General features: G+C 40.8%; 1 protein-coding gene across 2 annotated transcripts; it reads left to right on the top strand.

Moving 5' to 3' along the window:
* Positions 1–1,472: 1,472 nt before the first annotated feature.
* Positions 1,473–21,927, top strand: LOC138971827 (V-type proton ATPase subunit C-like). 2 transcript variants are annotated; one of them, XM_070344650.1, is made up of 14 exons: positions 1,473–1,620; positions 3,699–3,836; positions 4,164–4,231; positions 4,885–4,979; positions 6,422–6,516; positions 7,042–7,133; positions 7,959–8,057; positions 8,507–8,575; positions 13,445–13,537; positions 15,488–15,581; positions 16,620–16,717; positions 17,527–17,659; positions 19,074–19,174; positions 19,957–21,927. In XM_070344650.1, the coding sequence occupies exons 2-14, from the start codon at positions 3,708–3,710 to the stop codon at positions 20,006–20,008; spliced, it is 1,218 nt and encodes a 405-aa protein (XP_070200751.1). In that variant the 5' UTR covers positions 1,473–1,620; positions 3,699–3,707; the 3' UTR covers positions 20,009–21,927. The 2 variants fall into 2 exon arrangements, with proteins under 2 accessions (XP_070200751.1, XP_070200752.1); XM_070344651.1 differs by having other exon boundaries at positions 19,074–21,927.
* Positions 21,928–22,248: the final 321 nt, after the last annotated feature.

Raw genomic sequence — 22,248 nt, forward strand, 5'->3', positions numbered from 1 at the left:
ACTTCCTCTACACAGGACTACATGTACTTCCTTTTCGAGAGGAAGGATAGAGTTGGATGTTCTATGTGTAAGTTTCAAAATGCATACTGCACTAACTTATAGTATGTGTAATCTAAGTTGTCATGCAGGTGGGTTATAAAGAGAAAACGGGAAACTTGCCTACCTGCCTAAAAACAAGAAAAAACAGTTCAACCAAATATTATCTTATTTTCTCTTATCTTTTCTTAAGAGTAAGATGAGATACATTTTTATTGCGAAGATAATAATACAAGCAGTCGGTTTTCCTTTTTTGAGCGAGGCTGTCGATGTGTTATATATGTATGTGTATGCACTGGACTGGGTGGCCGAGTGGTAACGCACTTGCGCTCGGAAGCGAGAGGTTGCGAGTTCGACCCTGGGTCAGGGCGTTAGCAATTTTCTCCCCCCTTTCCTAACCTTGGTGGTGGGTTCAAGTGCTAGTCTTTCGGATGAGACGAAAAATCGAGGTCCCTTTGTGTACACTACATTGGGGTGTGCACGTTAAAGATCCCACGATTGACAAAAGGGTCTTTCCTGGCAAAATTGTATAGGCATAGATAAAAATGTGCACCAAAATACCCGTGTGACTTGGAATAATAGGCCGTGAAAAGTAGGATATGCGCCGAAATGGCTGCGATCTGCTGGCCGATGTGAATGCGTGATGTATTGTGTAAAAAAATTCCATCTCACACGGCATAAATAAATCCCTGCGCCTTGAATATGTGCGCGATATAAATTGCATAAAAATTTTTTTACAAAATTAAAAAAATCCCTACGCTTAGAACTGTACCCACGGAATACGCGCGATATAAGCCTCATATTGATTGATTGATTGATATATACGTGTGTGTTAGTTTTTTTGTTTTTTTTTTTTAAATATTGTTTTTATATATTTATCATACTACTCAACAAAGGAGTTTCATTATCTGCTGATGAAGGTTCTAGAATTTTCCGATGGAAGGGAGATCATTGATATCGTAACATGCAATATAAGCTCCCCATAATAATAATAATAATAATATGGAAACTGATTGATGTTTTAAATTCACACTATGATGGTCACGTCATAGTGCTCAGCTAAAAACTTGGGCGAAGCTGTTTGCTAGTTTTTACATGACTGTATATATCCTTAATAGAGAGACAATGACATACAGAAAGTGGGGGGGGGGGGGGGCGATAAACCTATTAAAGTTAATAGTTAAAAATAGTATTATGGTGAATCACAAGCGAATGATAACTACAAGTAGCTTAATCCACTTCTTGGTGAATTGATCTTCGCCCAAGCATAAAAGTTTTATCCCACCACACTCCCAGTAAATCCACTCAAAGCAAACAGAAAATTCTCTGAGCCTGGAAGCGCCTCATCTCACTACTGAAGGAGGACCTGGACCGACGGGTCGTCAGGAGAGACAGTAGAATATGTTCCTCCTGCATCTTAAGTATCACGTGGGGTATCACGTGAATTAAACATGGCCGCTGACTCGTGATAGAATCGGCCGTGTTTACTGTTTGTGAATCGTTTTGTAGACGCCGATTTGATATTTCGGCCGTAGCATTCGACCTGGTGTGATCTTATCCTCATTGTTATCATTTGATCTGGTCGTGAGTATTGCATTTTGGTGCAGATTTTAGTTATACTGCTTGTTTTCCTCTGCCTGTCAACATAGCAGCCGTCTGTCTTGTAATTTACCCAGCAGTGCTGAAAACAAAAATCATGCGTGTCTCTTGAAAACACACCGTTGCAAGAGTGAAACCATGTGTGTATTTTCAGTGGGATACGTCAGATGGATCTTTCGCTTTCACAATTGACATTTCTTACAAGAAAATGTGTTTACTGTCATCTCTTCAATATCTGCACTCATGATAGTTGATACATTGATACTATTAGTTCGTGTACAGTGCTAGATTTTTGTAAGTTGAAAGTCATTCAGTCAATCATTGTTAACGGTTATACAGCCACATCGTTCTGATTTCTGAGCATGTCTGAATGTAAGTCTATTTTGTGTGTGGGGTCCCCTTCTAGCAACTTATTGCAGATATGTTTCTTCATCATCAGTCCACAATTGGAAGAATAAAAGAAACAAAACTTCATTTGTATGCAACCACAGAATGGGACACCTTATGGGCTGCAAGGCCTAGGGGATAACAGCAGTCCCAAAACGACTACTACTACTTTTAAACAAGAGACTTACGTACAACTAACTTAGCAAGCATACAAATTTGTAATTCTCAGTCATGAAATTTGTGATTGTGTAGGTTATAATCACTACATGTGTATATAACATTACCAATTATATAAACCCACATGTGTAGTACATGATTTGATACAGTGTACGTCCCAGAAAAGCACAGAATTTACAAGGTACACATGCTCAAGAAGACATGTATACATGTGTAGAAATTGTACATAGCTTACTGTAGTACTAAATACTACTACTAGTGAACTGAATATATAATATTCACTTTGAATCACTATACGGGGCGGGGATGTAGCTCAGTCGGTAGCGCGCTGGATTTGTATCCAGTTGGCCGCTGTCAGCGTGAGTTCGTCCCCACGTTCGGCGAGAGATTTATTTCTCAGAGTCAACTTTGTGTGCAGACTCTTCTCGGTGTCCAAACACCCCCGTGTGTACACGCAAGCACAAGACCAAGTGCGCACGAAAAAGGTCCTGTAATCCATGTCATAGTTCGGTGGGTTATAGAAACACGAAAATACCCAGCATGCTTCCTCCGAAAGCGGCGTATGGCTGCCTAAATGGCGTGGTAGAAACTGTCATACACGTAAAATTCCACACGTGCAAACCACGAGTGCACGTGGGAGTTTCAGCCCACGAACGCAGAAGAAGAAGAAGAATCACTATGATGAACAAGTGCCTAACTTAGACAAAATAGAGGCCTAGCTTACACTCATGCCTGCTCACATACACCCAATCGAAGCGGGCTGTCTGTTCCATAAGCGGGGATCGCGCTAGCTTTTTTAAAAAACGCGTAAGTCATACGCAACGAAACGAAAAAAACGCGTCACGGACCAATATTTTTGCGTACTACGAAAACACGTACAGACATAAACAAAACACGCACGAAAGACTTAAAGACACTCCTTACCTAAATACGGCGAGTTTTTCTGTCAAACTCCGCGCACGCCTGTCGAATAACACCCCTGCTGTCTCCAACCTTCGGGCCTTGCGAGTTTGTTTCCCGCTCTAATACGACTAGACACACTTTCCGCCTTTTGGAAGCGCGAGATGGGAGAGTAGCTAATGTTTGTTTCATAATCCGACAAGACATTATCTGGTAATACCCTCGTTACGTGCGTTTGCGATACTTCGATGCAAAAAGAAACGGACTTTAGTTTTGACGCGCAGATTTCATGTGTGTCGTCACTTCTCGAGCCCTATAGTCAGTTTCAGGATCGGGTGATTATTAAGTCAGAGCAAAAGCGCTGCGTGAAGACAAGAAAAAGTTACAATATTTTTGCGTATGGCTTACGCGGCGCGGCGAAAAAAACGCGTCAGCGACTTTTAAAATGCGTCAAATACGCAAAAATCGTGCGTAAACGCGATCCCTGCATAAGAGAACGCTTGTGATGAAGTTTTGTTGTTTTTGTATTGTAATTTGTAAGCGTAACTATATATTATATGTATATATATTATATGTAAGAAATGCTATTTTTCTCACAGATCATCAAAATGAGTGAAGTATGGCTGATATCAGCACCAGGGGAGAATACCCCGCAGAAAACTTGGGACACCTTGAACAGGGCCACAAGTGCAGAGAATCTGTCGACCAACTACAAATTTAACATCCCAGATCTGAGGGTAAGCATGAAAGTGATGAATGGCAGTTGTCCCCACTTGATGGACCTCCAACTACCTGGTCTTTGAAAAGGGGTAAATACTCTATATGATCAGAGGTTGTGAACAGAAAATCTAAAAAAACAGTTTCTTAAAAAGGATGTAGTCTTAATTGGGGGGGGGGGGGGGGGGGGGGGGGTGGGTCTTAAAATGGGGGTTACACTGTAGCCAATATTCATACCATGATACAGAGTCCATTAATTGGAGGACAGATCTATACACATTTATATATTATATATATAATTATAACAAAAAACAAAAAAAAATTGACGAAGATTTGTTTCTCCACAGGTGGGCACATTAGACACACTGGTTGGACTAGGAGATGACCTTGGAAAACTTGACATCTATGCTGAAAGGTAAGCTTGTTCATATTTTGATCAGTGTAAGGGAAGACCAAATATTTTTTTGGTTTTAAATTACCCGCCCCTGGCGACCAGGCGGACGATTTGGCCATCCTTGAATGTCATTTCTTTCTTCTTTGTTTTTATTGCTTGTGTCATGCTCTTTTACCAATACCATAGTTGTGTTGATTTATTAACCGGCTGAAACTTTGAGAGTAATTACTTTGGCAGAGACAGGGTGCAAGAGAAGGAGAAGAGAGTTACAACTTACAGATACAGAGTGTCAACACACTAGATGCTACCCAGGCACAAGGTGATTTACGTCGCCAATCCAAGTCATACATTTGCGAGTACAGTTGAACCCCCCTGTTAAGACCTCAAAAATCTGACAAAATCAGGTCTTAAAAAGGAGGAAGTCTTAAAATGGGGGTAAATTTACAGAGGTTATGAACAAAAAGTCTGAGAAAAGAGGGTCTTAAAGGGAGGAAGACTTAAATTGGGGGGTCTTAAAAGGGGGGTTCCACTGTACTAGACACTTTATGTTCCTAGGTAGTTCTCTTTAATGTTATAATCACCATTTTCCAATCACAAAATATCATCCATGACGGTTCTCTACATGGCTATCACAGGGATGCTTTATTTCAAACGCCTGTGTCTCTGTGTTTCAGTGTGTCGCGCAAGATTGCACAGTACCTGGGTGATGTATTGGAAGACACCACTCCCACCAAAGACAAGCTTGTGGAAAACCTCAAGATAAACGACAGTGAGGACTAGTTCTTATCTTGCACAGTCACCTGTTCAGAGCAACGACTCAAGGGACCCGCCATAAGTGGTTGTTATATATATATAGACAGGTGGTACCTGTGGAAAGATGAATTATATTCACAAAATATTGTCCTTTGGGGTGGTCGTTGTGGGCGAGTGGTGGTTATTGAGAGGAGATCGTCAAGGCAGGTGTGACTGTATGTATATATATATATAATTACATTCAAATAAAAAGACAAAAAATACTGTACTTGCGTGTTTTAAAATCGTGATATGTAGAATATAATTCGATCCTTCAAACCATTGGACTGGCCATCTCAGATCTTGTTAGGCTTGTGGGTGCTATGGGATAGCCAATCCCTCCGCTTCAAGACATAACAATAACCAACAGCCTCATGGCTTGTGGGTGCTATGGGATAGCCAATCCCTCCGCTTCAAGACATAACAATAACCAACAGCCTCATGGCTTGTGGGTGCTATGGGATAGCCAATCCCTCCGCTTCAAGACATAACATTAACCAACAGCCTCATGGCTTGTGGGTGCTATGGGACAGCCAATCCCTCCGCTTCAAGACATAACAATAACCAACAGCCTCATGGCTTGTGGGTGCTATGGGATAGCCAATCCCTCCGCTTCAAGACATAACAATAACCAACAGCCTCATGGCTTGTGGGTGCTATGGGATAGCCAATCCCTCCGCTTCAAGACATAACAATAACCAACAGCCTCATGGCTTTCTGTGCAGTGTAGGAATTTTTCGGATGAATTAATTGCTTTAACGTACGCGAGTGGCAGTCTTTGCAATTATTTCTCCAAAAATGTTCACTCTAAGCTGCACTTCCTTCGTTACTGCCCTACATACCAACCGGCATAACGGGCAGTAAGTTGAGTAAGGTCTGAGCTGAACATTACTGTTTTCGCGTGGAGGAGAGTGCCTTCAAAATGCCTACACCTTGAAACATTGTATCATATTTACAGAAATTACATTTCAAGTAACCTGTCAGATGATAATGTTCAGATGATAAAGTTACTCAGAGCTGCAAACCCCTGTTTTGCATTTGGAATATTCTCAAACAAACTTGGTGTATTTTCGGAAAATTAAGTGTACTCCACACAACATTTGAACATCGACGATTCAAACATGCTTTGCACGTCATTCAAAGAGAGAAAAAAAACTGTCTTAAGAATTGTTCTCGTCAATTTTTTTTCTCCACCGACTATACTGATCGTATTTTACACAATCAAGCGTACAAAATACGGCAAAATCATATGGATTCCCAGGTCTGGTTACTACATGTAATGATCAATTACTTATAAAGTTGGAGGATGCTGTTACAGATATAATATATATAAAATAAAATAAATCAGTTTTCAGCAGGACTTTCTTGATGTAATCAGATTAGTACCATATTCATCAAATTTTTAATGTGTGATTGCAGCCACACCTGCGAATTATCTGCATAAGTTTGCCTGGGATGGAGCCAAGTTTCCCATCAAGCAACAGCTCAAGTCCCTCGCTGAGATGATCGGCAAGGTAATGCTGGCATGATCTTTCGGATGAATTATGGATTATTACTTTTTCTAAACAACAAGATGACTGCGTGAAAACAAAGTTGATAAACAAAAGAAATCGGTACTCACCAACACTGCACGTTGTCTTTGTTTGTGCTGTCTTCTTGTTGGTGAGTACCCATTTCTTTTGTCTTTCAACTATTACTTTTTGTTATTGTCGTTTACAGAGACTGTATGCATAATTCAAAGTTCACATTATATACTAATGAACAAAAAAATATTTAATTCTCTTGTGCATCTAGCATAATTAAAATATGTTTCATTGTGAAAAATATCATCAGTTGTCATTATGTTTTATTGTGGGAAATCTTCGGGAGCAATGAGGGTTTGGTTCACATCTCGGCTTTCCAACGATCAGACTCTGGAGAGTTCTGTTCTTGTTTTTAACTTTGATTGATCATGCTTGATTTTATTGAGTTATTTAAGTTTTCCTCAGTAATTTTTCTTTGTTACTTTATTTTGTTTTGTTTTCATTTTTACATTTTAGCAAGTGGGCCAGGCAGAAGCGGACTTGAAGAGCAAAGCTCATGCCTACAACACACTGAAAAGCAACGTACAGAGCTTTGAACGCAAGTCAACGTAAGTTCAAGCTCAAGATGTGTAAAACATCCTATACCTTTAAGTGCGTCCACACACAGATAACCACACAGACCAGCATGTATGCATGTATCGACACATAGCACATACACTGTGATTGTCACGCATGTCATGCACACACACACAGAGCATGAGTACACATTCACCAAATCCATTTTAAAAGATAAATGAAAGTGGACTCTTTAGTCTCCTGGAATCATCACTTGACCAGTTGATGTGCAGGCTGTCACGGATAATAGTTTTAATCTTGAATTGCAGACTATGAAATAGTTTTAATCTTGAATTGCAGACTATGAAAATTCTTTTCAAATAAGTTTTGGGAAATTTGTCAAGATGTGTAGATTTTTTTATTTCATGGCATATGCATTGGCTCCACATTGTCTCTGAAGTTACTGAAATAGGCTGACAATATCATTTCGTGTGTACACGCGTGGTACCATGGTTGTCTAGAGAGCACCAATGGCCTAGTACCTCCGTCTTCAGCTCCCCTGGTTTTCTAATTATCCCAGTTTCCTTCTGGTAGACGATTTGCTGACCAAAGCTGACGAGCATCGTCTGCCCCGGTTTGTTTCTCCGGGGTGTCCTTCCCCGTAGCACTGAAATAGGCTAAAATGTATGGGTCTTTGACCCCGACCCCCCACTTCCAGAAACCCCAAGAGTATAAGTGCTGGCCCTTCTGGACCCCAAACTTTTTTCCTCCTGCTTTTCTACTTTTCCAAGTTATATCCTTGGATGTGTAGCGTGCATGTCTGTTTTGACTCATTTGAGTGATGTCTTATTTTTCTCTCTCTCTATTTCTCCTTCCAGAGGGAGTTTGCTGACACGTAACTTGGTGGATCTTGTGAAGAAGGAGGACTTTGTGCTGGACTCTGAATACCTGGTCACCCTGCTTGTTGTGGTTCCCAGGTAAGACAGGTGACAGATGTGTACAGTGATACCTGTCATGTGAGGCCCATCACCTCCCTTGAGAGGACACTTTTCTGTTATTCCATTATTTATTATCTTTTATATTTAATGTACCAGTTGTGATGTGCCACCGGCATTGTAGATAATCTGTTGGCTGGTCCTATGGGTATCTTTTTATCACATGTATCATAGTAAATGAATCAGTTGTTTGTATTTGACTGAAGAATTGACTGAATTAAGTGATGTGAAATGGCTTTGTTTTACATTGCTTGCTTTTTCAGGTGTGTGTGTGTGTGTGTGCGTGCGTTTCTGTGTGGACACAGCAGGCAGTTAAACCAGGAAAGTGAAAGGGGGTGGTTAAGGTTGTCTTTAGATTCAGATATGATAATTGGCCTGAACCTTCCATGACACTGACATTTTGTTCTTTCTTTTTCCACTCTACTCCACAGGGGTATGAGAGATGACTGGTTTCTGAGATATGAAAAGCTGACGGACATGGTTGTACCAAGATCGTCAAAGTAAGTTTGGTTGATTGTTATAGTTGGTTGGTGATGCTGTTATTATTGTAAGCATGTTGCATACCACCACCACCACCACCACCACCCCCCCCCCCCCCCCCCCCATTGTTTGACTCACATGCGAAGCAAAAGTGAGTCTATGTACTCACCCGAGTCGTCCGTCCGTCCGGAAAACTTTAACGTTGGATATTTCTTGGACACTATTCAGTCTATCAGTACCAAATTTGGCAAGATGGTGTATGATGACAAGGCCCCAAAAAACATACATAGCATCTTGACCTTGCTTCAAGGTCAAGGTCGCAGGGGCCATAAATGTTGTCTAAAAAACAGCTATTTTTCACATTTTTCCCATTTTCTCTGAAGTTTTTGAGATTGAATACCTCACCTATATATGATATATAGGGCAAAGTAAGCCCCATCTTTTGATACCAGTTTGGTTTACCTTGCTTCAAGGTCAAGGTCACAGGAGCTCTTCAAAGTTGGATTGTATACATATTTTGAAGTGACCTTGACCCTGAACTATGGAAGATAACTGTTTCAAACTGAAAAATTATGTGGGGCACATGTTATGCTTTCATCATGAGATACATTTGGTCACATATGATCAAGGTCAAGGTCACTTTGACCCTTATGAAATGTGACCAAAATAAGGTAGTGAACCACTAAAAGTGACCATATCTCATGGTAGAAAGAGCCAATAAGCACCATTGTACTTCCTATGTCTTGAATTAACAGCTTTGTGTTGCATGACCTTGGATGACCTTGACCTTGGGCCAAGGTCACATGTATTTTGGTAGGAAAAATGTGTAAAACAGTTCTTAGTGTATGATGTCATTGCTAGGTTTAGTTATTTGACCTTGACCCTGAAGGTCAAGGTCATGTAAAGGTCAAGGTCAAGCATTTGAGTTGTATGGGCTTTGCCCTTCTTGTTACATTTTTTATTTAAACACCCACAAAAATCCAAGAACATGAATTAACATCATATGGTTTTGGAAGTGTATTTTTCAATGTAAAGTTAAAATACAATATGTAGTGCTTAGCTCCATACATGTATAACTCTCACAGGACTAACAAATGTGATAGTGTGGGAATATTTATTATGTGAAAATGAATGGGTGTCAAGCTTTGCACATACACTGTAACAGTTTTGGGAGGTGGATTTTTCTCACAAAAAAGGAGGAGGACATTTTGAATTTTTAAGTTGTTTTATCATTTATATGAAAGATGCAACCTAAAAGCAAAATAAAGAATAACAAGAGGCATAGCCTTCAAGGCCCCAGTGTGAAAATATCAGTCCTTTTACCTATATTATCCCAACTGCCACTTAAAGGCACAGTAAGCCTCCCGTAAACCATCACAGATACTGTCAGGCTTTCACACACAGTACAAACACCCTTCCATTTGAACGCTCACCAAACGGGAACATCCTAGGTGCCCTACGTAAAGAGCGAGCAATTTGTAAAGAATTAATTTTGCGCCGATTGCTCAGAGACAATCGGACCTTGGTGCGTTTTGGCGCTAGACCTAACTTTTAATTGACAGCTTGTTACACAAACATTCTTAAATCATAAAAGAATTCTTTTTTCATCAAGACAAGATCAGTACAATTCGAAGTTTTGAAAGTTTGAAAAAAGAAAAGCCCGGAAGCAGGGTCACGCAAGGTCGTGGTTCTCGTAGCAGACGACGGTTTATAGGCACGCCAGTTCCTCTGAACAGTCAAAAGCCATCGCTAGAGTTCTTGTGAACCACAGCCGTTTGTTTCGTGCATAGTCAGAGGAACATAATAACGTGCTATTGCAGATAAGCTCACATCAAGTCGCATTCAAATTACTAACTGACGACTACATTGTGAAAAAGAAAAACTGGATCACACGGGTTCACGATGGCTCAGGGGTAAGATAAACTACGCAAAAATAAATTCTTTGAAAATTGCTCGCTCTTTAAGGAGGGCACCTAGGATGTTCCCATTTTGTGAGTGTTTAAATGAAAGGGTGTTTGTACTGTGTGTAAAAGCCTGACAGTATCTGTGATGGTTTATGGGAGGCGCACTGTGCCTTTAATACAGTTAATAATGAACTGCTGATGAAGACAGGGACACCGATTAGTCTGTTTCACAGTATATCAAAATGCAAGGAGTTACAGCTCAATCAGTAGAATTGGCATGCTCATGTTTACATTGTGGCCAAGATCAATTGTAATCAGTGTCATGCTATCTAAATTGATGTGATATCTAAATCTTACATTAAAAAAGACATTATTATTATTACTAGCAGTCAGGCCCGGCTTCGCCCGGGTGTTTCTGCTCTCCCCTCTCTCAGAAACCTCTCGAATCTTATTCCAATGTGGATAAGAAAAATGACAGTGTGAGCTCATACATTTGGATGTATAGGCAAGGCAAGTTTCTATTTGGTTCAACGTGTTCTTCGTGATTTGTTTACCCCTTCTCACACCCACTGTAGTTACCCTCTGATCAAAGCACGCATACCTCATGAGTGAGAGCGTCATACCTTTTTGAACAGGGGAGAGAAATCTGTAAATTCTCGTGATCTTTCACTGAGGCGATCGTTTCGTAAACATTATTCGCGATGATCTGGAAGGCAGGGATGGGGAGCAGGGGGCAGGGTTAGTGTGTGTGTGGGGGAGGGGGGGGGGCGGCGGGATGATAGCGGGCGGGGGGTAACCCTTGAGAATGACACAGTATACCGGTTTGATGAGAGTTACCTCCCTTCCGTGGGTGACAAAGCATGACTTACCCATGGGTGCAACTCTTCCGTCTAGGACGGAATTTCCGTTTTTCTCAGGAGGCTGCAGAGGAAAATCCGTTTTTTTGAAAGGTTGCTTGAGAGGTCAGCCACCTTTGACCATGCCTGATAGGGACGGTTGTGTAAGGGTGCCAAGAGAAGGGGGGGGGGGGGGGGGGAGGATGTCATGTCATACTGGTGAATGTGGCATCTTAGGTGCTGTAAAAAAAAAGTAAATTTTAAAGGGCTTATTGTCCGTCAGGTCTTAATTGCCTATATTGGACATGAATTGGTTTATACGATTCGAGTTTTACGCCCTCACGGCTTTTTGATGTTTGCGTGTTTAGGTGGTATCAGCCATCTGCACTTATGGTAGAATGACCAAGATCTTTAACGTGCCATTGTGGTGACACGGGGGTGGGAGATGGATACCGTCTCTGGGTCTGCACATAAAGTTGACCGTGTCCGTCCCGGCCCGGATTCGAACCAGCGACCTCTCGATCACAAGTCCAGTGCTCTACCACCTGAGCTAACCGGGCCCCCTTAGATGCTGTGTATTTAGCCTTCCTTATATACCCCACTTTCAGGGATTCAGAGACCTTCAGTGGTAGAGAAAATTTGCATTCCTGATCTATGAACCAGTGGTATTTTGCTTCAGATACATTGAGTCCTTTAGAAAATTGGCAACTAAAACAAGCTTGCTTAAAACTTATTTTTCTTTTAATTCAAGCTATGATTCAACAATCATTTGCGAATTTAACTCCTAAAATGAAAAAGCAGCATCAGAAGATTGCATGTGCATGGCAAGGGATATAACTCTGGAGGTTTCTGTTTTTGTCTAAACCTTCTTCTTTTTAACCTGAGCAGTTAGCCCTTTTGAAAGTATCCAATTGAAACAAACTCAGTGACTTGAAACTTGTTTCTCATTTGGTTGAAGCTATGGTTCAACAATTATTTGAGAATTTACCTCCTGCAATGATAAATTCATAAGCTTCAAGTAAAGAAGTTGTAATACAAGGGAGGTGACTGTAATTTCCTGTGTTTGTGAAAACTTTTTGTTAGCATGGTAATTTTCCTTTAATTCAGTAAACATTTTTTAAATCAAAGACAAAACTAAGTGATAAAATTAATCACCTTCAAGTTTACAAGATTTTTAATTTGGGCATCTCCAATTTTAAGTTTGTTAGCAAGGAGAGGCTTCTAAAACCCTTCTTGAAATGTGTTGACCTTGTTTTTTGTAGACCCTCTAGCAAGAGTGATGCAACCAAACACCTTCAAGTATAGAGGGTTTTCATATTGTGCATCCTCCCCCCCCCCCCCCCCCCAACATTTTGTTGCTGTTGCTGTTTTCAGTTTTAAAACCAGGAGAGGCTCAAATAGCCCCTCTTAAAATGCTAAAATTTATTTTCGGCTGGGTGGTTACAAATACCTTCAGGTTTACAAGATTGTTCATAAATTATTATGCATATCCGCAAAGCCTGTTTGTTCTGAAATAGATTTAGAGTCAAAAGAGGCCATTCAAATCCTCCCTGAAATGCAAAAATTCGTTTTGGGGTGGGGGGCGCTGCCCCCCTGGACCCCCCAGGAAGGGCGCTGCCCCTGCACCCCGCCGGGGCCTTGATGGCCCCTGCCCCAGGACCACGACTTTTTCAGTTTTTTCATTTTCCAGCAGTTGCACCCATGCTTACCTCCCTTGTACTATATAGACTGTATTGATAGATGGGGAGGGTAATTATCCGAGGCAGGAAACAATGTCTGGAGAAACTAAAACCCAGGTGCACATTTGTGGGTCCAGGGCAGTGTGCATGCAAAATATCTTGTGCTTATCTTTTGCCATCTCTGAGGTATGGCGATCACAGACAGACAGACACACACACACACACACACACAGACAGACACTCTCTTTTATTTATATGTATAGATTCTGTTTGTGTATATGTCTGTGTGTGTGTGGATGTTGGAGGGAGAGAGGGGGTGGGTGAGATAAACGAGTGAGTTTGTGTGTGTGTGTGTGTGTGTGTGTGTGTGTGTGTATATGTGTGTGTATGTGTGTGTATGTGTGTGTATGTGTGTGTGTACAGATATGGGATGTGCAATACTTGCACTGTACAACTTGTGTCTGTTGCAGGCAGTTGTTTGAAGACCAGGAGAACCTGCTGGTCAGCGTCACGTTATTCCAGAGAGTGGCCGATGAATTCAGGCATAAATGCAGAGAGGCAAAGTAAGTCACCTGCGGCATTTCTCGTTTGTTTCCAAGAGCACAGTTGTGACTCTCCACCATGAAATGAGTCGCATGTCACCTCGCGCGGTTCTGCACTAGGCTTAATATAAGCCTGGGGGGTGTCTGGTAACAGTGTGAGGGTCACCTTAGTCACAGGCTTATAACTCAAACAGTTTTCGCTCTTTTCTAAAACGGTTTTCACCACTGGATAGAGCATAAAAAAAACTCTTTAGGAAAATGTAAAAATATGAAAATCATGCAAAGGTGACATGCGATTCATTCCGTGGTGGAGGGTCACATTTATACGGTTATCTTGTAATACTCGTTTATTATTACAGACACTCCACGGCTGTGTACTTATGTAACTGAATAAACACTCTTTAAACCAAGTAAGTCACCCCATCTTTTTATTTTCTTCTCATGTAGCGCTGTTTTTTTTACCAGAGTTAGAAGCTCAAGCGTGGTAGGGGTACAATAGTGCAAGAGAAGGAAATAAACTTCTTTTCTTGCAACTATATTGTGCAAAACTTGCTTTACATATTGAGAAAATAAACGGACAAAAAGAGTTCTCGAACACAGGTGGATTTTAACAGGGAGCAAACATTTTACAGGCTGTCAGATGAAGACATGTGGCAAGGTAGCGGTAGCATAGTACAAAAAAAGAAAATGCGATCTTTGTTTTGTTTTGTTTCTTTTTAAACACATTTATTGTGGAATGTCTGTTTTACTTTAGGAAAGTGAAAAAAAAAAAAGACAGAAACAAAAGGTCCCAAATGGAAGTGGATTTGATCAGAGAGTGAATCTTTTACAGGAACGTTCTTAACCCTTAGGCTGGTTGTCGCGACATATGTCGCGCTACTTTACGTATACAGTCACCTGGTTGTCACGACATATGTCACGCTACTGGCTCAGTCTGTTTGGTCGGTTCCGATTACCTCCCATGGATGCGAAAACCTATATGACCGTTTTTCTTTATTGACTCACATGCGAAGCAAAAGTGAGTCTATGTACTCACCCGAGTCGTCCGTCCGTCCGTCCGTCCGGAAAACTTTAACGTTGGATATTTCTTGGACACTATTCAGTCTATCAGTACCAAATTTGGCAAGATGGTGTATGATGACAAGGCCCCAAAAAACATACATAGCATCTTGACCTTGCTTCAAGGTCAAGGTCGCAGGGGCCATAAATGTTGTCTAAAAAACAGCTATTTTTCCCATTTTTCCCATTTTCTCTGAAGTTTTTGAGATTGAATACCTCACCTATATATGATATATAGGGCAAAGTAAGCCCCATCTTTTGATACCAGTTTGGTTTACCTTGCTTCAAGGTCAAGGTCACAGGAGCTCTTCAAAGTTGGATTGTATACATATTTTGAAGTGACCTTGACCCTGAACTATGGAAGATAACTGTTTCAAACTTAAAAATTATGTGGGGCACATGTTATGCGTTTATCATGAGACACATTTGGTCACATATGATCAAGGTCAAGGTCACTTTGACCCTTATGAAATGTGACCAAAATAAGGTAGTGAACCACTAAAAGTGACCATATCTCATGGTAGAAAGAGCCAATAAGCACCATTGTACTTCCTATGTCTTGAATTAACAGCTTTGTGTTGCATGACCTTGGATGACCTTGACCTTGGGTCAAGGTCACATGTATTTTGGTAGGAAAAATGTGTAAAGCAGGTCAAGCATGTGAGTCGTATGGGCTTTGCCCTTCTTGTTTTTCTCTCTGTTAATTCACGAGTGGCTATGTAACATGTGTTACAGAATTGCACCAGTGTAAGGGTTAATCATGCAGAAGAAAGGAAGAGAACCTTTTATTAATTTTAAAGACTTTTGAATTAAGAAATGTGAGGTGATCAAGTTTTCTACAAGCGGGAGTGCTAGGTCAGTGTATTTAAAATGTGATGCTTCTCTGTCTGAAGTGCATGATTCTGTGGGCAGGTTTTCAGTGCGAGACTTTGTGTACAACGAAGCTGATATTCTGGCTGGGAGAAAGGAGGCTGAAGATGCAGACACCAAGAAAAAGAAACAGTTTGTGAGTGACCTTCTCTTTTGTTTCTATCTTGTACATGTATGCAAGTTTCATGATACGGTTGAACCCTTCCTTTTAGACCACCAAAATCGGCCAATATTAGGGTTTAAAATGCAGGTAAAGTTACAGACAAAATCAACAGAAAATCTGAGAAAAATGTTTTGAAAGTGGGACGTCTTGAGGGGGAAGGGATTGGGGAGGGTGTCCAGTACCTGTAGTGTGGTTGCTGATTGCTATTTTGTTGCAGTCGCTTCTTCATTTCAATGCTTGTTATTCTCTCAGGTGCCAGGAGAAAAGGTTCCGTACAACTCTCGCTTACTCTATTACACATGTCGTATGCATTAAGAGCGATTACTTCCCTTTGGTTATTTGATATGCATTTGTTTGTCTTTTTCTGAATGTATTTAAGTTAAATGAGAATGAATTTGTCTGTTTCTTGGGCAAGTCTTCCTTTTTCTGTGGGCAATAGATGCTGTAAACACAGAGAGTGTTTGAATTCATTCAACTGTGTATCTTCTTGTATGGACCGATGACGGGCGCAGTGACATGGTGGTAAGACGTCGGCCTCCTAATCGGGAGGTCGTGAGTTCGAATCCCAGGTCAACTTATGTGCAGACCTGCTAGTGACTTAAAACCCTTCGTGTGTACACGCAAGCACAAGACCAAGTGCGCACGGAAAAGATCCTGTAATCCATGTCGGAGTTCGGTGGGTTATGGAAACACGAAAATACCCAGCATGCCTACTCAACGAAAGCGGAGTGAAGCTGACTATGCTCTCAGAGTATAGTTTGGGGAACCCAAATGGGCAAACGAGCTCACACGTAACCAGAAAATTCTGGAACGGTGAAGAAGAAGTATGGACCGAAAAATCATATTTTGCACAATTTCGACATAAATCCTTAACATGTATTCTGAGTTCAGAGGCTGTGACACTTCTTCTTCTTCTTCTTCAGCGTTCGACGATGGCTGGCTGTGACACTGAATCAATGTAATGAATCTGCAAATGTCTGTTAAAAAAAAGTTCTTGCGTGTCTGTTTCAGCCCCCACTGGTGAGATGGTTGAAGGTGAACTTTAGCGAGTGTTTCATCGCTTGGATACACGTGAAAGCTCTTCGCGTCTTTGTGGAGTCTGTTCTCAGGTAAGATGGTATTCATTATTGACGGCAAATTTATTCTCTGCTGCTTTGAGGAATTGTCAAATAATAAGTCTGGAGAAGATTGTGTGTGCTCAGCTGTGATGTTTTTGATGATGTTAAGGTTTACGAGGCTGTGGTGTTTAACAACAGAATGACACCAATTTTATAGCACTAAGATTTGGTGTCAAGAACACAGCAGGCTTTCAGGCTCACTCATTCCTTGAGATATTTTGCTCAGACTTTGTAAACAAGTTGAAACAGACTCTCCGTGAAGAAAATTCCCATCAGGAAATCTGAAAATCCTGATTTGAAAAACTCTTCATGGACAGATTTCTTGAATTCCAAAAGTCAAAAAGGGAAAATGTCAGACAAATCTGGAAAAAATGTCCTCATCAAGCTCTCTGTTTTCTTCCATGAACTTGCGGGGAAATAGCTCAATCGGTAATGGCGCTGGTGTTAAAACCAGTTGTCGCTATCCGTTGGAGTTGGAGCACTGGACTTGTGATGCTATGGTCGCAGGTTCGAATCCAGGCCGGGACAGACACGGGTCAACTTTATGTGCAGACTCAGAGACAGTATCCATGTTCCATCCCGGTGTCACCACTTTGGCACGTAAAATACCTCGGTCATTCTGCCATAAGTGCAGGAGGCTGAATACACCTAAACACGCAGACACCTTTGTAGCGCGACTCGGTTGCTGCTAGCTTTCCACTGGGAGGAAGCGACCCGAATTTCCCAGCGATGGGACAATAAAGTAATGAAAATGAAAAGAAAGACAAAAATTAAACACTGTGTGAACATTATTATTTCAGATATGGTCTGCCAGTAAATTTCCAAGCCATGGTCCTGGTGCCGAACAAGCGTTCCCAGAAACGGCTAAGGGATGTCCTGAAGCAGCTCTACCAGCATCTAGACAACTCCTCTCTCAGCTTCAAGGATGGAGATGTATGTATCAGTCAATTTGGAAACTCAATGTTTTGCTGCTACGTGTAAAAAACTTGTAAGACCCCCTGATGGGAACCCCACCCAAGTTTAGACTCGGCTTTCTAACATTTATGTTAATTACATCTGTAAGACATATTTTTCTCAGTTTTCAAGGTTGTAAAATAGGGGGGTGGGGGGGGGGGGGGGCACACTTTAATTGTGCTGTCAGTGTAACACGTTGGTGACTAGGGATGAGTCTCAAAAGAAATGGTCATGAGGTAAAACACACTTCTGAAAATTATATCCTTTTCTGTACAGGTAGTTTAGCCAGAGTTGCATCCCCTGATAAAGTTTAGCCACCACCATGCATGTCGTCACAGAACACTTAAAAATAAAATGTGTGTGTGTGTGTGTGTGTGTGTGTGTGTGTGTGTGTGTGTGTGTGTGTGTGTTGATAATATAACCATGAAAAGGAGGATGAGGTAAGACAGGGTTGTTATGTGGACAGTGTTGTTATGTGGACAGTGTTGTTTTGTTCACCTTTACTTCTTTTTCTCCGTTGCAATTCATGTATACAATCAGAAGTTTAGTTTTTATTTTATTTTATTTTATTTTTTGGTCTTGTTTTCAATTAAAGTTCAAATGGATTGTATGTTAGTTCGTTCTTGTTGCAAGTTCAGACTTATTTGACTAACTTACCAAAGTTAACATGAATGAAGTTTCTTCAGGTATGAAGTGTCTATAACCTTGGCTGGTAGTGAATTTCTGATATATGTGAAACTGTGCAAAAGGGAGTTCACTCAGCCAAAAAGAAATGTCAAACTTATCAGGAGGAACAAAGTAACCAGTCAAACATAGTGCAGAGCATTTCCAATTGGCTTTACTGTCTTTTACATCAAAGGGAGATTTAAGCTTTCACAGGCATTAGCAGCCAGGCATCTTATGTTCACATTACATTACATTAACTGTTACATGTTTGATTTCTTTTTCTTTCGGTTTTCTTAGATCTTTTTTAGAAATTCCTTGTAAGCGCTATCCCAGTGAGAGCCTCTGCGGTATCAACATGTTTGGCACAAGAGTTTCATTCTTTGCTCCAATCTGATTTTAGGTTTCAGGAAGGTTGATGGAACTTTTCTTTGACAAGGTTACTGAAATAGACATACAAGTTTTATCAGTTTTCAAAAGTTTTGGTGTTACCTTTTACTCATTGTGAAAAAGTGCTTCAGCTCTGTCAGAATTGCGGCAAAGCTCTCGGTGATTTGAAGTCAATTTTTGCTTTTCAACGACGAGAAATGATATCCCCTAGGATCGTATTGCGTGTCGGTCAGAATGGCAGCAAACCTCTCGGTGATTTTAATTGAAGTAGGTTTTGGCATTTTGCAGATGGGAAATGACATTCCTGTGATAACATTGTGTGTGTTTTTTCCTCCTTCAGAGTCAGATGATGGACATTCCTGGCATGAACATGGGGTCTGCGGAGTACTACCCCTACATCTACTACCGCATCAGCCTCGACCTGCTCGACCAGCAGCGATTGTGAGACAACTACCGCCCTGCATGCTACTGGCCCGACTTTCTGTCAGAGTAGAGGCCCGTATCCTCTCCCCTCTCCATCTACTGCCAGCCACATCTCATTATGCAAATTTGCCCAGACTGAAGGGCATACAAGTTTTGGCAATTTTCAGAAGTTTAAGGCAGTCCTTGGCATTGCCTTCTCCCAACGGAGAAAAAAGTTTTGTCAAAATGACTGAAAATTTAGTTTTTGCTGATTTAAAAGAAGTTTCAGAATTTTTTCATCTCCCGACACCATCCTTGTTATGCCTCCCATCCACACACTTACTTATCTTTGTGTAGAACAACAGTCGTAGCTCTGCAAGCACACATGCATTTATGAATAGAGTGCCATGCACACGCGTAGGCACATAAACACAGTTTAGTACTTACTCACACACACACACACTCACACACACACACTCACACACACACTCACACACACACACACACACACACACTCACACACTCACACACACTCACACACACACACACACTCACGCACACACACACACACACACACACACACACACACATGCGCTTGAATACTTACACACAAAATACAAACTATGACACTCAAACAGATGCACACACAAACACACACACGCACACAAAACACAAACACACACACACGCACACAAAACACACACACACAAAGACACACACACACACACAAAACACACACACACACACGCACACAAAACACACACGCACACAAAACACACACACACACACACACACACTTGTTTCTTCCCCTCCATTAACAGCTTCTTCCCGTGCCGCCGGGAAGTTGACTATGAACCGATGTTTTGCTGCTAACTTTATGAGGGAACACAAACCACCTCTCTTTCCATGGCAACTTCTGCATCCGTAACATGGAAGGTACAGACTGTGCTACTGCTAGCATGTCATGGCAGATGTTTTCTGTTCGTTAAAGTCTGTAATGGGTTTTCCAAGGGTTTAGACATTTAAAGGTTCATGTCAGCTCCACCATAGTTTCTGTGCTTAAAATTAGTTTTGTTGTTGACTATTATTATAGGGCTTGGTTTTTTTTCTGCTATGAACTGAGGAGTGTGCATTCGACAAGCGAGGTATGGGCATTATCTGCCCATGTTGCTGGGATAAAAGGGCAGTACATATTTATGAGAAATCGAAAATGTCAAAGGACCCTCCACTCCCCAAAAAGATAGTGCTCATTTGGCATTGTTGTTGCATGGAAAACATGTTTAGTTCCCAGTCATTCTGACCTTTCACAGTATCAACACCCCTGTTTTGATAGTTTGCTGTTGGTTCAATCTTACCCTCTAGGTTTCAAAATCTTCATTTTTGGACATGCGTTGGGCATTTTGGGTGGGGTCATCTCTAAACAGAGAGGCTGTGAGATTGTGATGGTCAAAGACAGTGGGGCCCCTTTAAGACATAAGAAACCCTCAGAAAATCAGGTTTAAAAAAAAGTAAGGCAGAAGATATGCTGATGTTATGAACAAAACCTCAATAAAAAAATAAAAAGGTCTTTGGAGGCGGTTCTGCTGTCGCTATCATGAGTTGTCCTCTTCAAGTTGTGGCAGAAGATTTAAGGGGGCAGCTTTTCTAGTGGATTCCCGTTTGAAAGTCGGAGCTAAAATGCACCTTGTGATAAAAGATGGTGTAGTGGATAGTTTGTTAACCAGAGCGTGTGTATAGGTGTATTTGATGATAGTTTAGTCAATGATCTTGTTCTTTGTGTGAATGACATTTTTGACTTTGTTACGAATTTATGGTTGATGTGTAGCCTGACTGGATATGTGTTTATGCATTGCATTTCAACTGAAGGCAAGCGAGGTTGTTTCTGGAATAAGCTTTTGGTTATTATATAAGTTGACGTGGTATGAACAAGTTGTATTCATTATCAAAAAATGAATTATTTAGTGGGATAAACCCCGTTCTTTTCTCTCTGTTATTTTTATTTATGCGTTGCGTATTGTGCATGATGATGCCTACAGTACCAGATGGTTGTAGAGAGTCTGTGTTGATTGTGTATGACTATGAGTAAACATTTTGTAAGAATGCTGCACCAAACATTCTTCTTTAGATTACTTTTTTCTTATTCAACAGATATGATTATGCATACACAATAACTATGTCCTGCTAGTTTGTTCACTAAGATTTCTTGTCAAATGATTAATCATGTTCTAGTCTTAGTCTAGTTATGAGTTAGGTCCTATCGAATAAGTTTGTTGTGTAGAACTTGACCAGATAACCTTTTCATTTCTTGCAGGGATAACTTTTGATACTACATTCCTTTGGAAACTGGGCTGTTATGACAGTAGCATGTTTGAATGTGCATAAGACTGAAAAATAAAAACTGAAAAAGAAGGCGGCGTATAGTGTGGGACATTTTCTACCTAGTGTTCGTCGCTGTAACATTGTGTATTGGGCACACTATTTCTTATCGAATATGACCAGGAATGCATGAAAAAACAAATGTGTTCGTATTCCCATGCATAGTATCATGAACAATTTTTGTCAGATTGTACATTCCTTGTGTGTGTTAGATTAAATCTGATTTTGTGGTACGGCTCATGCATTAGTTAAACTATCAAGCCTGTGATTGATTTTTTGTTTTAGTTTATTTTAGTATAGTGAACGGAAGTCATTGGTCTGTGAAGAAGCACTGCTTTGTGTAGTTTCCACTGGACAAGATGTGATTGATCATGAATGTATGCAAAATACAGGAGATAAAGACACTGTTACAAGCAGCACGTTTTTGTGTTTGATGATAAAATGATAAAATCGTTTATTTAACGTCACTCTGTAAAAACATTGGCGACATTTGTCTTAGATTAAAAACACACACAGGCGCGCACACAAACTTTCCCTTTATGTACAGTGGTTCACCACCCTCCCACCCCCCGCACACTCTCGCTCATCTAATTAAAAGTGGTAATAAGAGATACTTGGATATAAAAGGGTATTCTTAAAAGGTTCTGATAAAAATATAAAGTAGCTATGAGAAGCATGAATGGACCTGTTAGTTGCAGTAATATCTCTTCATATCCAGGGACCAAGTGGGTGCGTGT

The sequence above is a fragment of the Littorina saxatilis genome, linkage group LG7, assembly GCF_037325665.1.
Source record: "Littorina saxatilis isolate snail1 linkage group LG7, US_GU_Lsax_2.0, whole genome shotgun sequence".
In the NCBI taxonomy this organism is placed as follows: domain Eukaryota; kingdom Metazoa; phylum Mollusca; class Gastropoda; order Littorinimorpha; family Littorinidae; genus Littorina; species Littorina saxatilis.

Excerpts from the sequence above, each read along its gene's own strand:
- LOC138971827 (XM_070344650.1), top strand. The coding sequence starts at position 3,708 with ATGAGTGAAGTATGGCTGATATCAGCACCAGGGGAGAATACCCCGCAG. Across the intron at positions 6,517-7,041 it reads TCGCTGAGATGATCGGCAAG|CAAGTGGGCCAGGCAGAAGC; the intron begins GTAATGCTGGCA and ends TTTACATTTTAG. Across the intron at positions 15,582-16,619 it reads CCAAGAAAAAGAAACAGTTT|CCCCCACTGGTGAGATGGTT; the intron begins GTGAGTGACCTT and ends TGTCTGTTTCAG.